General features: G+C 41.0%; 3 protein-coding genes across 3 annotated transcripts; 1 reads left to right on the plus strand and 2 right to left on the minus strand.

Annotated features, from left to right (window-relative positions):
• Positions 1 to 574: 574 nt before the first annotated feature.
• Positions 575 to 1,612, minus strand: Taar6 (trace amine-associated receptor 6). The gene has a single exon (NM_001010828.1). The coding sequence runs from the start codon at positions 1,610 to 1,612 to the stop codon at positions 575 to 577; it is 1,038 nt and encodes a 345-aa protein (NP_001010828.1).
• A 6,758-nt stretch (positions 1,613 to 8,370) lies between these two features.
• Taar7a (trace amine-associated receptor 7A) lies at positions 8,371 to 9,447 on the minus strand. The gene has a single exon (NM_001010829.1). It carries the CDS (start codon positions 9,445 to 9,447, stop codon positions 8,371 to 8,373), a length of 1,077 nt encoding a protein of 358 aa, NP_001010829.1.
• Positions 9,448 to 15,904: 6,457 nt separating this feature from the next.
• On the plus strand, positions 15,905 to 16,981 carry Taar7b (trace amine-associated receptor 7B). Its single transcript, NM_001010827.1, has one exon. The coding sequence runs from the start codon at positions 15,905 to 15,907 to the stop codon at positions 16,979 to 16,981; it is 1,077 nt and encodes a 358-aa protein (NP_001010827.1).
• The last annotated feature ends 2,275 nt before the right edge of the window (positions 16,982 to 19,256 follow it).

Here is a 19,256-nt window from a genome sequence, read left to right on the forward strand (position 1 = left end):
TGATTAAGGTGGTGTCCATTTGCAAACTATCTCCTTACACCCTGGGACCTCTCACATGACTGACTTGATTAAATTTGCCAAAGAACCTCCTTTTGTATGCTGTCTTTGAAAGGTCAAAGGAAATTGGGAACTGGGGGGTGGGGGGGAGGAGCTAGCTCATGCATGAAATGAAATGTTTAGCAGGCTTGGGTCAACCAGGAAGCCTTGTAAAGAAAAGAGGAGAGCATCCGATGGTATCTGTGGTGCTTCAGGAGACTATAGCAGGGTAAAGGGAAATGAGTGGATTAGAGAGGGAATGGAGGGAGGGAACTAAATGAAAGGAGTGTGGCTTGTTCAGCTCTGAGAAGAGAACAAATAAGAATTTAACATTTATTGGTCAAGTTCCTTTTTTTGTTTTTTGTTTCTCCCAGAGAAATGGCAGCAAGGTGCTCACCCTAATAAGACTGGGAACTGCTAACTCATTGTCTCTGATGTGAGCAGCCACTATTCTTCTCCATTAAGAGTTTGCTGAGACCTTTAAACACTCAGTTCATTTGGGAATTAAAGGTACCTGCACGTTACTCTCTGCTGCTGCTTATATTTGCTCAGAGAACAAGTTCATAGTGGCTGAGCTGTTCTTGAACACCTGGCCACTCATAATAACCTTAATAGCTTTCTTAAACCATGGATAAAATAAAGCGTAGATCAGAGGGTTCATGGCTGAGTTGTAATAAGCACACCAAACACAGATTTCATAAATGTAGGCAGGGGTGATGAAGCCCATAAAAGCATCAACTAATGAATCAATGCTGTAGGGCAACCATGATATCATGAATGCTACCACGGTAATCCCCAGGGTTTTGGCTGCTTTTCTTTCTCTTCTCGCCACTCTGGCTTTGTAGCTCTCAGAGGATGATTCTGTTTTGCTCCCAATATTTTCTATCTTTTTAGCCTGTTGTCTAGCTACCAGAAAAATATTACCATACAGAATTATCATAACAAGTGTAGGTATTAAGAAGGAAAGAAAATCTATCAGCACCCAGTTCTGATTCACAACTACCTGACAGCCCCCTACGCAGTTGAGGGCACTGGATAATTCCTCCAGGCCGTCATCATAAACCCCTGTGTAGAACACAGCGCCGCTGTACACCAGGGGCAGAATCCAGGAGACGCCGATGCAAATTCCAGACACAGACACCGTGAACTTGGTGGGATAGACCAGAGGGTCCGTGACAGCGATGTACCTGTCGATGGAGATGAAGCTCAGGTGGAAGAGAGAAGAGTAACAGAACGCCACATCACAGCAGGTGTGGAAAGTGCAGAAACTTCTACCAAAGTACCAGCAGCTCTCGATGGACCTGACCATGCTGAAGGGCATCACAGAGATGCCCACACCAAAGTCAGCACAGGCCAAGGATGCAATGAGGAAATTGGTGGGAGAGTGCAGCTGCTTGAAATGGAGGATGGATATCATCACCATGAGGTTTCCAAACACTGCCAGCACAGCCCCAAAGCCAAAGACTGCATAGAGGATGACCCTCGACCCAGGAGAGTAGGGGGTTTTCACACAAGACCCGGTCACATTCTCATAGCAGAGCTGCAGGACGGTGGGCGGAGACGAGTTACTGCCCATGCTGCTGCTATTTGCACGGGCAGAAGTCCTGTAATTGAATTCGGTTCTCAAGATTCAAGAATTCTAATTTTCAATACTGTAAGGAGAAGAGGTCCACACCAATCCAACAGGATGACAGAGGATATTGTGAAATATTAGTTCTAATATAGATTTTTATTTTTAATCCTTCTGACAATCTTCTAATATTCTCTGGGTTAAAAAAAAAACCCAATAAATGCTCCTATGGTCCAAAATAATGGGGAATGAATTTTAATAAGCAGATGACTCGTTTTCTTAATTGATTAAGTTTTCTCTGATTTCTAAATAAGTCCTTATATTTTATTTTTACCTCTGTGTTCTTTTGGCAGCAGTCAGGAAGAGTGGCTGCAGCTGTAGAGTTGGAGGGTCACCTGTAGGTTTACATCCATGTGACACGCTTTACTGCCTAGTTGTCCTCCAGCTAAATAGACATCACCGAAGGGAGAACCTTTTTTCAGAATCCCAGTAGGGCAAGGTGTGAACCAATAAGATTATAGTCAACGGTGATTATTAGCAGAGTTGGACAACAAAACAAGTCTCTTCTACATCAATTACTATTGAGTGTTTTAGGTCAAATAATTCTCTTTCCTTTGTTACAGATTTGAACAAGGTCTTTCTTCTCAGTCATAACCTAGTCACCTTCCTGGGGTTTCAAAAAGATAGGATGGAGCTATAAAGTTTAAAGGTCAATTTAGCCCCTTCCGGTCTGTTAAGAGTCATTTATGCATCTATTGTGGCAACTAAGCAGAAAGATAACAAGCCATAGGGAAATACTACACTGTAGAAAGATCTATTACACGGAGGCCTAAAGAAATAACATAGTGTTTAGATGCAGCAGCTCTTCTCGGGGACTGCTGGGGAGATGAGTTCTGCTCCTATGCCATTGTTACCTGGGGCCAGGGTACAGTCTCCCTATCCATGTGACAGATCTGCAGTGAGCACTCATCTTGTACACAACTTCCTTTGTGGTTACCGGAGACTGGCCTTTCTGAGCATGCTCCTAAGGGTTTTTCAGTTTACAAAGAACAACGTGCAGGGAGTGAGAACTCTGAATTGGATTTTGTGTTCATAGTCTCAATCCTGGCTAAGGATTTGGGATTAAGAAAAAAACAATTTTCAACCTTCCTGACAAAGGGTTCAACTCTCTGGCGGCCCAGAGCTAGAGACATGCTGACATTTATAAGCTTGTGTGGTTCATTATAAAGAACAACAGGTGTTTCTTAGTCATCCTATTGGCTGCCTGGCCACATGTCAATCACACCAATTTTCTTATTTAGATCTCATTCAGATTTCTTAGTGTCTGATTTCATAAAATGATTTTAATTGCTTTGGTGCAAAACTCTATGCCAGGCTTTCCCTGTTTATGTTCTATGGAGATTTGAAACAATCCTATATTTTGTATGGCACCAAGTAGCATTCCTGTGTGCAACCAGTATTATCCACCCACAACCTGCAGATATGAATGTCTGCAAACACTGTCACATAGTCTCAGCAGACAAACTTACCCCTTCCCCACACTGAGATCTATGTTCTAGTAAATAAAAACTTTCCCTCTGGCATCCTTGACATTGGGTAGAGAGATAACTTCATAGCTCCCTCTATTATCCTTAGATTCATTCATTCATTAGTTAATCTACTCAGACCATAGTTAGTGGATGTCTGTAACTGGTTATAAGGTAATGAAAAATGCAGGTGGTCTCCATCGTCACAAAGCCTGAGGTTATGAAGCTGAAGACCTACTGAAACATAAGGGTGGAGCTGGACATGCGGGCTGCAGCACCAGAAACAAAAAGACAAAGCTTGTGATAGTACAATGCTTGGTGAGCATAAGGACAGGTGGATCCAGGCCAAGGATCCTAAAATAGGGTTCTGCAAATGCTGCTTCAGTATTTGTACAATCCTTTTATGTATACACCTATGTCATCTAAGCTCAACAGAGGAATGTTGTACCTTGAGGTTTAGTAACTTAGCAAGGAGTACTTCTCCCAAATGCTGAGGTCGGGTGTAACTCTTCCCAAGGCCTCTAAATTCTTGCACAAATACAACTCTCTAATGTTGTCTCCCAAACTACTTCTAGTAAACAGTTTGGCAACGTTAGGAAGAAGTCTGATGCCCGTGGGTTTATGACTCTAATGCCCAGGAAAGGAATCTCAGGCAAACTTTTGGTTCTTACATCAGATAAAGTTTCCTTCTCATTTTCATGCTTCATCTTTAGTTTGGTCCTTCAAGAAATCCCTAAGGAGGCCATCTCTCCAGTGATTGAACGTGTGAATCAGTCTTCATTATGACCAAAGTAAGAGAAGGATGTGATAATGACGTCCTGTGGTCATGGCAGAGCACTAACTCAGAAGAGTGCTAATGAGAGGAAGTGTTTTAGTCCTGTCTCTATGGATTAGAGAATGTAGGTAACCAAACACCAGACAGGTTGAAGCATTAATTTGTAAATGAAGAACACTGGGCATTGAGTTTGCAGCCAGCTTGTCTGGTAATGGTCTCAGACACTCAGTGTGTGCCTGGGTCAATTTAATTCTCTACCTCACCACTGAAGGCTGACAAGTGTTTCTCTAAATGTGTCTCTAAACTGCTTATGGGTATTTGGAGTAGGGTGAGAAGGTGTAAGAAACTGTGTTTGTTTGTTCTTTTCTCCAAGTGCAGTTTAGCACATGTTCTTTCTTCATCTGCTGGTCAGATCTCAGGTGCCACACAAGTTTGTCTCATCATTGTGAACATTGAATGCTTCAGTTTTAGTACTTTATTTAAGGCTTCAGGCCACATCTGCTTGAGTCTGTCTGCCCTCAAAAAGTTTGTTTTTAGGCAAAGGATAAAAAACTTCCACACACACCACACACACACACACACACACACACACACACACACACACACACAGGATTTTTGAAGGCAGGTCTTTTTTAGTGGACTTGGCTGTTCTAGAATTCAGAGCTCCCCTGCCTCTGCCCCTGCCTCTGCCTCTGCCTCTGCCTCTGCCCCTGCCTCTGCCTCTGCCTCTGCCTCTGCCTCTGCCTCTGCCTCTGCCTCTGCCTCTGCCTCTGCCTCTGCCTCTGCCTCTGCCTCTGCCTCTGCCTCTGCCTCTGCCTTTGTCGAGTGCTGGGAAGGTAAATACTACCACATCTGGCAAGAGTCTCAATTCTAATATACTCCGAACACTGTTTCTAAGCTTGAAATGATGTACTAAGGATATTTTATTAGCTTCCCTCATTTTATAGGACAAATAACATACAGTTATACAATCATATACATAATGTTTAAAAATGAGTCAACTTCTCTCTTTTTCTCTCTGTCCTCACTATGTAGCTCTGGGTACCCAAAAACTCACTACTTAGCTAAGGTGGTCTCAAACTCACAGAGACCTGTCCACCTCTCCTCAGTGCTGAGATTAAAGGCATGAAGCAGCATACCTAATAGTGTGTGTGTGTAATATACATTACTATTGCCTTCAAATTATCAGGCTATGGAGAACAAACTCTTTCTGACTGATCTTCCTTCATGTTGATGTCTGAGAGAACTATACTTTTCCCCCAATTGTTTGTTTGTTTGTTTGTTTGTTTATTCACTTTACATCCTGATAGTGGCCCTCCTCCCACCTCTTCTCTCAGTCCTACCCTACCAACCTCTGCTCCTATTCCCTTCTCCCCTTCTCCTTAGAGCCCCCCTCTCTCGTATCAACCTGCCTAGGCACATTAAGTCTCATCAAGACTAAGATCGTCCTCTCCTGCTGAGGCCAGAGAAGACATCCCAGAGAGAGGAAAGGATTCCAAAGGCAGGAAACAGAGTCTGGGTCAGAGACGGCCACTGCTCCAGTTGTTGGGAGACCCACATGAAGTCCAAGTTCCATATCTGCTACATATGTGCAGGCGACATAAGTCCAGAGGACTCTAGTCTTAATACGGATCACAAAGAAATAAAGGACCGTTTAATAGTTCCCCCTTTATAGTACCCCTGTTACAAAACCTCACCACAAAAGAAAGGAATGAAAAGAAGTCAATGAATCTTGTATGGAATTTTCTGTGCTTCTACCTCTAAGCCAAATCACAGTAAAGTACTCCGAATCCTGGAGTAAACATGAACTCTCCAGGGGGCTCTGCCCCAGACACTCTGCTTCCTTCTTATAGGGGGTGTGTGATTATTTTTATTCGAACCCTCCATATTTACTCCTCAGATCTTGAAGAGCGTGCCATACACAGCTGAGACACTGTTACATGAGGAAACTTGGAGAAGAGACAAGCCTGGGTGCTCCTGTCCCTAGGGCATATGAAACTCACGGACTGTGGTCTCCTTGGGAGTGGCAACGTTGGGCCACTCTCAGTCCACTTTCCTTCTACCACTGTTCTCAATTCCACCTTTATGTTACTCAATATGAATAAAGAGCAGGTTCCCAGGGCCATTGGATAAGGAAGCCTAAAGGAGAATGAAGCTTGAATTGTTTTATTACTACGTTTTTCAGAAGAGTGGCAAACAGAGTGACCTCAAGCATACAAGTCCATGTGGTTTCTTCTCACCTTCAGACTCTAAATGGGATCAGGAAGAGGTCTGCTGGGATGGCACACTCATATCAGGCACCTACTGTGAACATCATTAGCCAGAGCCATCACACATGAACCCCATCATAGAGCCTGCAATTCTAGGTTTGTTATTGAAGGCAGGTCCCACTGAGAACACTGTTAGACACAAAGAAAATTATTGCTTCACTCTCAATAGTCCCCTTATTTAATTTCTTTTCTATATGGGGTAGGGGTGCTATATAAAGAAATTATATTGGAGCAGAGAATGGATAGCCATGGACCCATAGAACTAGGCTGGTATGATTAATGGAGGAAGGAGTTGTGCTGAAACCAGAACAGGACTCTTGGCTTTTTCTGAAGGACCATCCTGGCCCTGTAACTAGTCAGAAACAGCACAAGTGTGGCCAGGACCCCATAGTCACTTACTGTGAACATGCAGATTCGCATTTCTTAAATCCCTCTGGATTTAAAAGAAAGATGTTAAAATATTTCTGCCTTTAAAGGAATATTTCTGCATGTTTAATCAGCCAAAATCCACTGACTAATCACTATGTTCAATACACACTGGAAGGTCTCTGCTGGAGGCCAGCAGATGGACAAGGAGAGGAAACAAATATGTGTGCATCATTAAACTGCAAAATGTAACTCGGTAAACAGGATAAGCATCCTGGGTCCTAAAACCTGGACGACTGGATGAGAAAGCTTCCACAATCACTTTTGTCTTAAACTTTGATACAGAGGACACTTGCCAAGGTGAAGGTTCATGCAATGCAGAAACATGGCTGTACTCTTAGTGCTCATGGAGAGTGATTTATGATTTGTCACCTCAGCTAATCCAAGGGTGACTAAATGGACTTGAATATGCTGGTCTGATGAAGGAGAAGTTCCGAGATACTGGAGGATCAAACTGTATAAAATGTAATAATCATTGTGTTCTTTGATGTGCTAACAAAGCATGTGCTAAGAAGCCAAAAGGTCTATGATTGACACATTTTTTTTTTTTAGTCTTGGAGAAAAAATATCTTGTACAACAAAGGTAGTTTTGGATTAAGAAGCACGCATGAGAATATTGGCAGACCGAACATTGGTATTACTGTAAATTAATCACTCCTTCGATGTCTACTCTTATATGTGAGTCTCACTTATACATTTTGTCATGACAGTTTGTTCCAGTGAAATAATAGCGGTAAACACATTGTACTTCAAGAGGCTAGGAGCAAGTTGACAGCAGTGTCTGTGCTCTGTGTCCTCAGTGAGTAGAGGAACATTCAGGGGTAACCTTGCGACCTCTGACGTCGCAGCTATGAATACTCATGGCAAGGCTGTAAATCTTTTTTTTTTTTTTTTTTTTTTTTTTTTTTTTTTTTTTTTTTTTTTTTTTTAAAGATTTATTTATTTATTATATGTAAGTACACTGTAGCTGTCTTCAGACACACCAGAAGAGGGCATCAGATCTTGTTACAGATGGTTGTGAGCCACCATGTGGTTGCTGGGATTTGAACTCCGGACCTTTGGAAGAGCAGTCGGGTGCTCTTACCCACTGAGCCATCTCACCAGCCCAAGGCTGTAAATCTTGAATGGGTCTTATTACTTGCTTGTTGTCTTTATTGTTGCCAGTACCTGAGCTAACATGCTTGTTTTCCGTGAGTGAGACTGTGAGTGTTCTTTGTGATGCATGATTTGGAACACCTCATGTTTGTGTTTTCATATAACACCTATGTTTTTTCTTCTGCATTTAATTTTATTTGGAAGAAATACAGGATGAAGATATGTGACACTAAGGGATTGAGCTAATATGAAAGGGGAAATGCCATAATTTAGAATTGTAAATAGGTTCTAACATTTAAAATTATGTACATTGCATATATGGAGAGAGATATGCATTAACATAAGCACACACATTATTTTCTCAAGAAAACTAAGGAAAGGTTGACTAATCCATAAAATATAGGGAAACTCAAAACAAAACCAAGCATCACAAGAGCAAACAATAAAAAGCAAAGTGTGGAGAATTCCATCGTTCCTGTGATCCTGTCGTACTGAAACCATCACAATTATATTTGAATGTTATGTTAATCAGGCAGCATGAATAGCTGGATTTACATGCTTGGATCACAGCTCGAGCATAACTCATCACTTAACATTAACAGACCTGGGCACTCAGTCTCCCCAGTGATTTTCCTGCTGGGAATCTCTCCAATCCCCAACTAAACCAAGAATCTACTCAGGAAACAAGTTGGTGGTTGAGGAATTCTCCCTCAAGATTTTGCCAGTGACAATGAGCTTGATGGCTTTTCGAAACCAAGGATAAAAGAAAGCATAAATCAAAGGGTTCATGGCTGAGTTATAGTAAGCGATCCAAACTAGGATTTCATACACATACGTGGGCGTGATGAACCCTAGGAAGGCATCAATGATGGAGTCAATGAAGTATGGCAGCCATGAAAGGAGGAAGGCAGCCACTGCAATGCCCAGGGTTTTGGCTGCTTTCCTCTCCCTCTTGGCCACCCTGTCCTTGTAGCTTTCTGATGCCCTGGCAGTCTGCTTGCTCATCTTCTCAATGTTCTGAGCCTGCTGTTTAGCAATGAGGAAAATCTTAGAGTAGACAGTCATCATCACAAGAGTGGGGATAAGAAATAATAGAAAGTTGATAAAGACCCAGCTTTGATTCACTGCAATTTGACAGCCACCCACACAGGTGAGGACACTCACTAGATCCTCCAGCCCAGCTTCGTTGGCTCCTGTGTAAAGGAGGGAAAAGCTGTAGATGATGGACAGGAGCCAGGAGAAGGTGATGCACTTGCCAGAAACAGAAGCAGTGAACCTGGTGGGGTAGGTCAGGGGGTCACTGACTGCAATATATCTATCAACAGAGATGAAGCACAAGTGGAAGATAGAAGAGTAACAGAATGACCCTTCAAAACAAGAATGGAATTTACAATAACTCTCTCCAAAGTACCAGCAGCCCTCCACAGACCTCACCGTGCTGAAGGGCATCACAGTCAGACCCACTAAGAAATCAGCACAGGCCAGGGATGCCACCAGGAAGTTGGCAGGAGAGTGCAGCTGCCTGAAATGAAGAATTGATGTCATCACCAGGAGGTTTCCACACACAGCCAGCGCAGCCCCAAAGCCAAAGACTGCATAGAGGATGAGGCGAGGGCCTGGGGAGTATGGGCTCCTGACACAGGACCTGTTCAGGTTCTCATAGCACAGCTCTGTAGATGTGGCAGAGAACAGATCTTCATTCATGGTTCTAGATTGATCACTGAGAAAATGGTCAACCAATTTGTCCATGTATATTACTCCAGTTTTCAAAGAATCCTGGAGAAAAGATATAAAAATATGTCAATAGTACTTATCTCCCTTCTTGTACCTGTGAATTATTTTAGCCATGCTTAGGAATCTAGTTATTCCTTCATTACATAAAGTTAATTCCATCATCCTAGATAAACTTAATTTGTACTGTCATTATTTCCTCTCTAAGGCTTAAGTCGTCAGTTCCCATTGTTATACACCATGTTACTTCTTTCTATTTTCAAATGTGCTTCGGAATTACCTACTTCTGCATATTGTAGAAACAAACGCCTGTCTTCCACGGTGCTCTGTTGTGTGATATTTGCTTGCAATCACCTTTTATTGGCAATGCTTACCCAACTTTACAGACCCAGGAATGCCCAAAGCACACCTCCCCCGCAGGAAAGTAGTTTAATGACTGCCAAAACCTAAGGCCCTGAAGATTGAATCCCTGGTGCAAATGGGCAAGCAAGAGATGTCATGTCATTTCAGCATGTCTTCCGTCTATGCAAACAATCACATTCACAACCATTTAATTAGTGGTGACATCAGATCCCTTCTGGAGATGTGGACAATATCTATCCTGACAGATTCTTGTTCTGATTTGTAAGCCATGCTGTTTCTCCTATTGTTTGAAATTGCCATTGTGTTGTTCTGAGAATTTTTATTTACTATTTTCACACTGACTGCCTTTAAAATGTCTTCAGAAATCTCCTTTTGCTTTCCAGTATTCCTTTTTATATTAAAATCATCAGATGTTAAATTAGTACCAATAATTACATAGTTTAAGATCTGGAGTGCCACAGATTTAGTTTTAATAACTGTAACTTAGAATAATGGGAGAGTAAAATAAAAATAGAAAAGAAAGAAAAATAGTCATTTTTGCTGGGTGGTGGTGAATTCCTTTAATCCCATCATTCAGGAGGCAGACATGGGTGGAACTCTGTGAGATCAAGGTCAGACTAGTTTACAGAGTAAGTTCCAGGATAGCCAGGGCTACACAAAAGGAAACCCTGTCTCAAAAACAAACAGCCACACAAAATGGTCACTCTTAAGTTTCATTTGTTTTTAATGGGAGATATTAAAAAGAATATATACTTAATACTTATTTTCATTTTATGTGTGTGCTTTGCCTAAATGTCTGTATATATACCATGTGTGTGTTCTTGGTGCCAGTAGAGGCCAGAAGAGGGCATCAGATCCTCTGGAATGGGATAATTTTGGCCCACTGTGTGGGTGCTAGGAACTGAATTGAGGTTTCTGAAAGAGCAGCAGACGATCTTAACTTCTAAGCCATTTCTTCAGGTGTGGAATATGAATTTAAATAAAATAGACAGAATGTAGAAATTTTAATGTGGCTCCCCTCTTAATGTTTGTATAGAATAATTTTAATTATATTCAATATGCACATAAATGTTTATACCTGATTGAAAAAACTGAGAAAGATGAAAATACAATCTTAATAGTGGTTTTCTTAATGAGTAGTTATGGTAGAAATGCTACACTCTTTGAATGTTTCATAAGCAATCTGTAATTTATACTAATCTGCTCATGATAGCTGTGTGACTCAGCTGTCAAACAGGCTTAATCCTATTTATTATATATGAGCGTTCTTTGGACAATGATGATTCTTCTCTTCCAGTATTTTAAAAGTAATTTCCATTAGTTTTGATACTCTTGCATCATGTGTTTATGTCTTATGAACTTACCCCTTTCCGGGTGCCCGTCCCATAATCCCCCAACTTTGACTTCATTTTTCACTAACATTTCAAACCCAATTAGTGCTGAGTATGGCTCAGTTTTATCGCAGAAAAATTTCCTTGTCCTCATAGAACTTCTGGGTCTCCTATCTATCTGTCTGTCTGTCTGTCTATCTATCTATCTATCAATCAATCTATCTATCTATCTATCTATCTATCTATCTATCTATCTATCTATGATCTATCTATCTTTCTATGATCTATGATTTATCTATGATCTATCTTTCTATTTACTCTATGATCTTTCTGTCTATCATCTATCTCTCTATCTATTCACCACCACCCCTCTATCATCCATCCCTCCCTCCCTTCCTTCCTTCCTTCCTTCCTTCCTTCCTTCTTTCCTTCCTTCCTTCCTTCCTTCCTTCTTTCCTTCCTTCCTTCCTTCCTTCCTTCCTTCCTTCCTTCCTTCCTTCCTTCCACTTAGTCTCTTGACATGTTGTACAGGCTGATTTTCCAGCCACAGGTTCTAGGAAAGTCCTCTGGCCTCAGTTTTCCAGCACTAGGACTCTGTAAATACACACATTTAAATTTTATTAAAATTTCATTTAACTTTTTCTCTTCTTAACCTAAACAAAATTCCCTTATCAGCACATTTGACTATATTCAACTGAACCCCCTTTGTTAAATCAACACAGAATGTTGTCATTTTATAACAGAAGAAAAGTCATGCTTTGAATTATATTTATAGAACTATGAAGAAAACAAATCTATTTTCATACTCATGTCAGTCATTCCTGTATTTTTTTTGAGTGAATTGTCCACATTACTACTGAAGTCATTTTTAACAGGTATTACATTTATTTCCTTATTTGTATAGAGGTGTGTGTGTGTGTCTGTGTGTGTTCACTCACTTTATTTCAGGATAAATTATTTCTGCCTCCTTGGTGTTGGGATTAAAGGTATGTGCCACCATGTTTGGCTGTATTGAGTATTTTGTGAGGATGTGTGCATGTTTGCTCTTATCTTTTTGTATTTTATTTAACAGTAAGAATGTCTCTCATTTTTTCATTTTTCTATTGTCTCTACTAGGTTTTATCACTGGCACCATTCTATGCAGCTTCTAGAAATTGTCTTTTGTAGGATTCTTTAACTCTTTATCTGAAATTTTGTATGTACAATGTCATAATTTACAGTAATAGTCTTTATTTTCTATAAACATTAATATTTCTATAATGATGATAATTAAAAACCCAGCAAGGTAGAATAATACATGGAAAAAAGAATAGATTATTTAAGAAATAGTAATGAGGGGATGGAGAGATAGCTCAGCGGTTAAGAGCACTGACTTCTCTTACAGCAGTCCTGAGTTCAAATCCCAGCGACCACATGGTGGCTCACAACCATCTGTAATGGTATCTGATGGCCTCTTCCGGTGTGTCTGAAGACAGCTACTGTGTGCTCATATACATAAAATAAATAAAATTTTAAAAGAAAAGAAATAATAATGAAGTATTGGGCTGTTTAAAACACATAACTAAGTATTCATATCCTTCATGAAATTATAATTAATTCCTTTGAATGTTCAAGTATTAGTAGAAAAGGTTGGTTTTACTTCTTGGACAAAATATTAATATTACAAAATATAAACACATATTTTGGGATACTTGTCACAGGAATAGAAACTAAGGAAATGATCAAATGTTTGAAGTTATGACTTATAAAAATGCACATTGACCGTCATATGTATATTAAAAATGATACTGTACTATTTACAATTAAACTGATACCATGCTCCTAAACTACATGCAAAAATCTCCAGTAACAAAATAGACAGATTTTTAGTTGGACAGCTAATTGAAAATTATTATCTTTATATTTGGCATATGTGGAATGTCCATATGTGCTCACAGGCATGTAGAAACCTACAGGTAGCATTAGGACACTTATATACTTGCACTCCCATAATTCTTTGAGGCAAGTCTCTCAGCTGAACCTACAGCTTGCTAATACTGCTGTTCTAGCTAGCCCACTTGTTCTGGGAATCCACTGTCTCTCCTATCTAAGCACTGGAAAGGAGAGTGGGCATCCGTGTCCCCTAGGCATTACAAGGCTCTGAGGGTGCACACACCCATCGCCACATGTGCACTGCCAGCACCTACATACTGGGAAACTCCCAGCTATCAAAGTGTGGCTTTATTAGCATAGGGCCATGTAGGTAATGTATTACAAAGTGTATTATCCTTTTGTTGTTCTGGTAGGCAAATAAGAAAAATATTTTGTATATTATTATTATTATTATTAATTAAAAGCAATAATACCATGCTGGCTGACTTAAAACTGCAATGAATGCACCTGTTAATGAAAGTAAAAATTGTTGAAAAATCTTTAGAAAAACCACTCTGGAAATCTGTCTGGTAGTTCCTCAGAAAATTGAACATAGTACTACCTGAGGTCCCAGCTATATCACTCTGGGCATACACCCAGAAGATGCTCCAACATGTAATAAGGACACATGCTCCACTATGTTCATAACAGCCATATTTATAATAGCCAGAATCTGGAAACAGCCCAGATGTCCCTCAACAGAGGAATGGATACAGAAAATGTGATACATTTACACAATGGAGTACTACTCAGCTATTAAAAACAATGACTTCATGAAATTGTTAGGCAAATGGGTGAAACTTGAACATATCATCCTGAGTGAGGTAACTCAGTCACAAAAGAACACACATGGTATGTACTCACTGATAAGTGGATATTAAGCAAAGAACATGGAATACGCATGATACAACTCAAGGACCACATGAAGCTCAAGAGGAAGGAAGACAAAAAATTGGATACTTCAGTAGGGGGAACAATATAATCAAAGGAATTAGAGAGTGAGAGGGACTTGGGAAGAAAAGAGAAGGGGGGGAAAGAGGGGAAGAATCAGTTATGGGAGGACATGGAGGAGATGTACAGAGGGTCAGGAAATTGAACAGAGGTGTATAGCAATAGGGCATGGGGAACTGGGGGAAGCAACCAGAAAATCTTAGATTCTAGGAAAGCAAGAGCCTCCCAGGACCCCATGGAGATGGCATTAGCTGAAATACCCTATGAAAGGGAGAGAGAACCTTCGGAGACCATATCCAGGGGTTTGCATGGCCCTTTACTTGAGGGATGGGGCCACACACTCATCTCCAAAATTTTAACCTAGAATTGCTTCTGTCTAAAGGAAATGCAGGGACAAAGAGTGGAGCAGAGACTGAAGGAGAGGTCATCCAGAGACTGCCCCAGAGACTGGGGATCCATCCCACATGCAGACACCAAACCCAAACACTATTGCTGATGCCAACAAGAGCTTGCTGACAGGAGCCTGATACAGCTGTCTCCTGAGAGGCTCTGCCAGTGCCTGACCAATACAGATTCAGATGCTCGCAGCCAACCATTGGACTGAACACACTGACTGAGTTAGAGGAAGGACTGAAGGAGCTGAAGGTGTCTTATCTGGCATCAATGGGAGGGGAGGCCCTTGGTACTGTGAAGGTTTGATGCCTCAGTGTAGAAGAATGCTAGGGAGGTGAGGCAGGAGCAGGTGGGGGGGGGGAGCACCCTCATAGAGGCAGGGTAAGGAGGGATGGGATGGAGGATTTGCAGAGGAGAAACTGGGAATGGGATAACATGTGAAATATATAAAATACCCAATTAAAATAAAACTTTAGATAGATGTTGATATGAAGTATTTAAAGTATAATTTACAATATTGTACTTAAAAGTCAGTACTAATAATGTGCATACATTTAAAAGAAAAACCTTTTCAGAATCTAGGCAGACTCTATAATGTGTCTTGTGAGGGAAAAGAGAAATTTCCAGATAAATAGAGGTACTCATTAGCAGCCCTCGAGTTGAAGATTCCTTCCACATTTGATTCTTACTGTATCTTTCCAGAAAGTCTGTTGTACAAGTCTGTTGTCTAAGTCAAACTACAAAGAGAAAAAACTCCATTTGCTCTTAGACCCTCCTTGCTTCATTCCAGAGCAAATGCTGGCAGTCGACGCCCTCACTTTCCTAAATCAGAAATATTAGAGCTGAAAGTGGAGGAAAGTAGGCATTCTCACGGCTCTGCGTCTTATTTCTTTAACCCATACCAATCCTTGAAGGGCAAAAGAATTTTCATGAAGAAATTCTGATAACTTCCAATATGAGATTTCTGATGAAGGTGAAAGATTATCCATAATAAATGAACAAAACTTAATATTCTAGGTAAAGTTCTATTGGGGCAGGTATCATGTTCAACCGCATTACACAGAAAAGTCAGTTGTCGGTAGCATATTAGTAGGGGAAAATTGTTTATGAAATAAACAGCACACTTACTGACAAGCCCTCACTTGCCTCACCGTACACCGTGGGGATTCAGTCCTAGGGACACACTGCATTTGGAGTCATTAGGTGCTTTCCTGAGGGTTAGGGGTGCTTGGGGCATTAATGTAGGTTAGTTAAGTAGAGCTGAGAATGCTAATAAAACTGGAGATTCAAATGTGCATTGCAGAATACACTGGTGCTTTAAGGATGTGAAGAAATAGATGAAGCAAAGACTTTTTAGAAAGACATATGCAGCCTTTATATAATAAGGGTAGTTGACTGTGAATTAGGAAGGAAATACTTTTAAACAATGAAAATATAAACTGATGTCTTCGTCTTGTGTTAAGATGGATAACATGTATTAGCAATTACACACTGCACTTTTTCTGAGGATCTTTGGAGTAGCATACATGGCTACAGATAATGACAGTTTTCCCTGGGATCAAGACAGCATCCTGAGCAGTGATATGTTCTCTGCCACATCTACAGAGCTGTGCTATGAGAACCTGAACAGGTCCTGTGTCAGGAGCCCATATTCCCCAGGCCCTCGCCTCATCCTCTATGCAGTCTTTGGCTTTGGGGCTGCGCTGGCTGTGTGTGGAAACCTCCTGGTGATGACATCAATTCTTCATTTCAGGCAGCTACACTCCCCTGCCAACTTCCTGGTGGTGTCCTTGGCCTGTGCTGATTTCTTGGTGGGATTGACTGTGATGCCCTTCAGCACAGTGAGGTCTGTGGAGGGATGCTGGTACTTTGGGGAGAGTTACTGTAAATTACACACTTGTTTTGATGTATCTTTCTGCTATTGTTCTATCTTCCACTTGTGCTTCATCTCTGTTGATAGATATATTGCAGTCAGTGACCCCCTGACCTACCCCACCAGGTTTACTGCATTTGTTTCTGGCAAGTGCATCACCTTCTCCTGGCTCCTGTCCACCATTTATGGGTTTTCTCTCCTTTATACAGGGGCTAATGAAGCTGGGCTGGAGGATCTAGTGAGTGCCCTCACCTGTGTGGGTGGCTGTCAACTTGCAGTGAATCAAAGCTGGGTCTTCATCAATTTCCTATTATTTCTTATCCCCACCCTTGTGATGATAACTGTCTACTCTAAGATTTTCCTCATTGCTAAACAGCAGGCTCAGAACATTGAGAAGATGAGCAAGCAGACTGCCAGGGCATCAGACAGCTACAAGGACAGGGTGGCCAAGAGAGAGAGGAAAGCAGCCAAAACCCTGGGCATCGCAGTGGCTGCCTTCCTCCTTTCATGGCTGCCATACTTCATTGACTCCATCATTGATGCCTTCCTAGGGTTCATCACGCCCACGTATGTGTATGAAATCCTAGTTTGGATCGCTTACTATAACTCAGCCATGAACCCTTTGATTTATGCTTTCTTTTATCCTTGGTTTCGAAAAGCCATCAAACTCATTGTCTCTGGCAAAGTCTTGAGGGAGAATTCCTCAACCACCAACTTGTTTCCTGAGTAGATTCTTGGTTTAGTTGGGGACTGGAGAGACTCAAAGCAGGAAAATCAGTGGGGAGACTGAGTGCCCAGGTCTGTTCCTGTAATGTGATGAATTATGCTTCGCTTGTGACCCAAAGACATATATATAGATGGCGTGTTCTTTAATAGGTGTAAAATTAGCTTCTAGCTGTGATGGAATCAGAAAAATTTAACTATTTCCACTGAATTTTGTGCTTCTTAGAGTTGCTTGGTTTCTCTTAATGTATAGCTAGTAGACCCCTTTCCTATCTTTCTAAACATCTGATTGTTGGCTTTTGTTAAGCTTTTAACCCACAAGTTTGAATATATCATCTTTAAAACTCTTAGTAGTATTTTTCTTCCAACATAATTTTTGTTGATTATTTGGGAATTTCATACAACATATGTAGACCATCACCCTTGTGTCCCATTTGTCCTGACTCCTCCCATCCATTCTTTGTCCCTGCCCCCCAAAAGTAAGGAAATACAGCAAGTGCCTTAAATGTAACTGAGTCCTTTCTCATATTCCTGCCAGAAGCTGTCAACTGTGAAGAAAAATAGTTCCGCAACTTCACCCCAATATTTAAGGACTCTCTTTACTGGCTTCACATCTAGACTGTTCCTTTTTTTCTTTTGGGGGGTGTAGGGGAGAAGTTGTTGCAAATGTGCTCCATGATTAGGAGCTGTCTTACTCAGAAAATGGGGATATGTGGGTCTATAGTAACTAAGGTCCTAATGTGCTCATTTTAAAACGTGATTTTTAATGTCAAGAAGCATAAACCAATGATTTTATGTATTAATTAGCATCTACTCAGTTGTTTAAAGAGGAGAAGAGAAAAACAATGTCACCAACAGTAACCTGCATTCAGTGAACTGTTCTAGGGAGTGAACACTCAGAGGAATGACCGTCATCCTAAAGCCTTACAATCCTTATATGTTTAAGTTAGTGATTTGAAGATGGTAATTTTTATTCACTGTGATTTATAAGTTGGACGATTCTTCACTTATTTTTTTAAGGTTTCTAAAGATTATAGAAGTTTTCAAAGGTGTGCACAAAAGCAAAGTTAATAATGCGTTCGGAAGAAAACACTGAACTAAACGGGGAAATAGGTAACCACACACAGTTTGGAAATCTCACTTCATTAGGGTGACAGATGTCTTTGTCTCCCTTTATGATTTTTTTTTAATTGTTTCTACTTCCATTTTTAGATCCTGCATTGTTTTTGTTCAGTTCCTTCACCTGTTTGGATGTATTTTTCTGTAATTCTTTAAGGGAATTTTGTGTTTCCTCCTTAAGGGCTTCTAGCTGTTTACTTGTGTTCTCCTGTATTTCTTTAAGGGAGTTGTTTATGTCCTTCTTATGGTCCTCCATCATCATCATGAGAAGTGACTTGAGATCCATATTTTGCTTTTCTGGTGTGATGGTGTATCCTGGACTTGCTATGATGGGAGAGTTGGGTTCTGTTGATGCCAAGTAACCTTGGTTTCTGTTGCTTCTGTTCTTAAGCTTGCCTCCTGCCATCTCATTATCTCAAGTGCTCCCTCCCCTCAATATATCTAATTGGAGCCTGTCCTTCCTGTAATCCCAGTTGAGTCAGAACTCCTCAGAGTCCAGCTTTCTCTGTGATCCTGTGATTCCGAGATCCTGTGATCCTGAGAATCTGGGTGTGTCAAAGTTTTTGAAGTCAAGCTGCCTCTGGGACCCTGAGATCCTGGTGTGACCAAGATCCTGGGATCCTAAGATCCTGGGCGTGTTAGAGCGCCTTGGAAGTGATACCTCCTCTGGGGACAGTGGGGTTGTCCACTGAGTTCAAAACCGAGAAGGTAGACTAGTGCCGACCTGAAGGAACCCAAGCCACTGGTCGGGCAGGGTTCCTGTGTCCCTGTTCATGCTGACGCAGGCTCTCCTGGTTGTGTGGGAACAGATGTTGTGTTCCACTCACCAGTGATCCTAAGATTCTGGGCGTGCTAGGGTGCCTGGGGAGTGGAGAGTCCTCTGGGGACCTTGGGACTGTCCGCTGAGTTTGAGCCCAAGGCAGACAGATGTCTTTGTAAAGCTTCCTCCCAGTAAAGGTATGAATTCCTCGTTCAATTTACTTTGGAAAAAGCCAACAGGATGTTTTTGAGATTTCTTACTTAATCATAAACTAGAGGGTAATATATAGCACAGGAATAAAGAAACTTCATGTTGTGTTCTATCAAATATAATAATATTGAGTATTTTAAGAATCAAGTAATACATAAAAAATTGTTCAACCTTTATATTCATATCCTTACCC

The sequence above is a fragment of the Mus musculus genome, chromosome 10, assembly GCF_000001635.26.
Source record: "Mus musculus strain C57BL/6J chromosome 10, GRCm38.p6 C57BL/6J".
NCBI classification, from domain to species: Eukaryota; Metazoa; Chordata; class Mammalia; order Rodentia; family Muridae; genus Mus; species Mus musculus.

Coding starts and splice junctions, on each gene's coding strand:
- Taar6 (NM_001010828.1), bottom strand. CDS start 1,612: ATGGGCAGTAACTCGTCTCCGCCCACCGTCCTGCAGCTCTGCTATGAG.
- Taar7a (NM_001010829.1), bottom strand. CDS start 9,447: ATGGACAAATTGGTTGACCATTTTCTCAGTGATCAATCTAGAACCATG.
- Taar7b (NM_001010827.1), top strand. CDS start 15,905: ATGGCTACAGATAATGACAGTTTTCCCTGGGATCAAGACAGCATCCTG.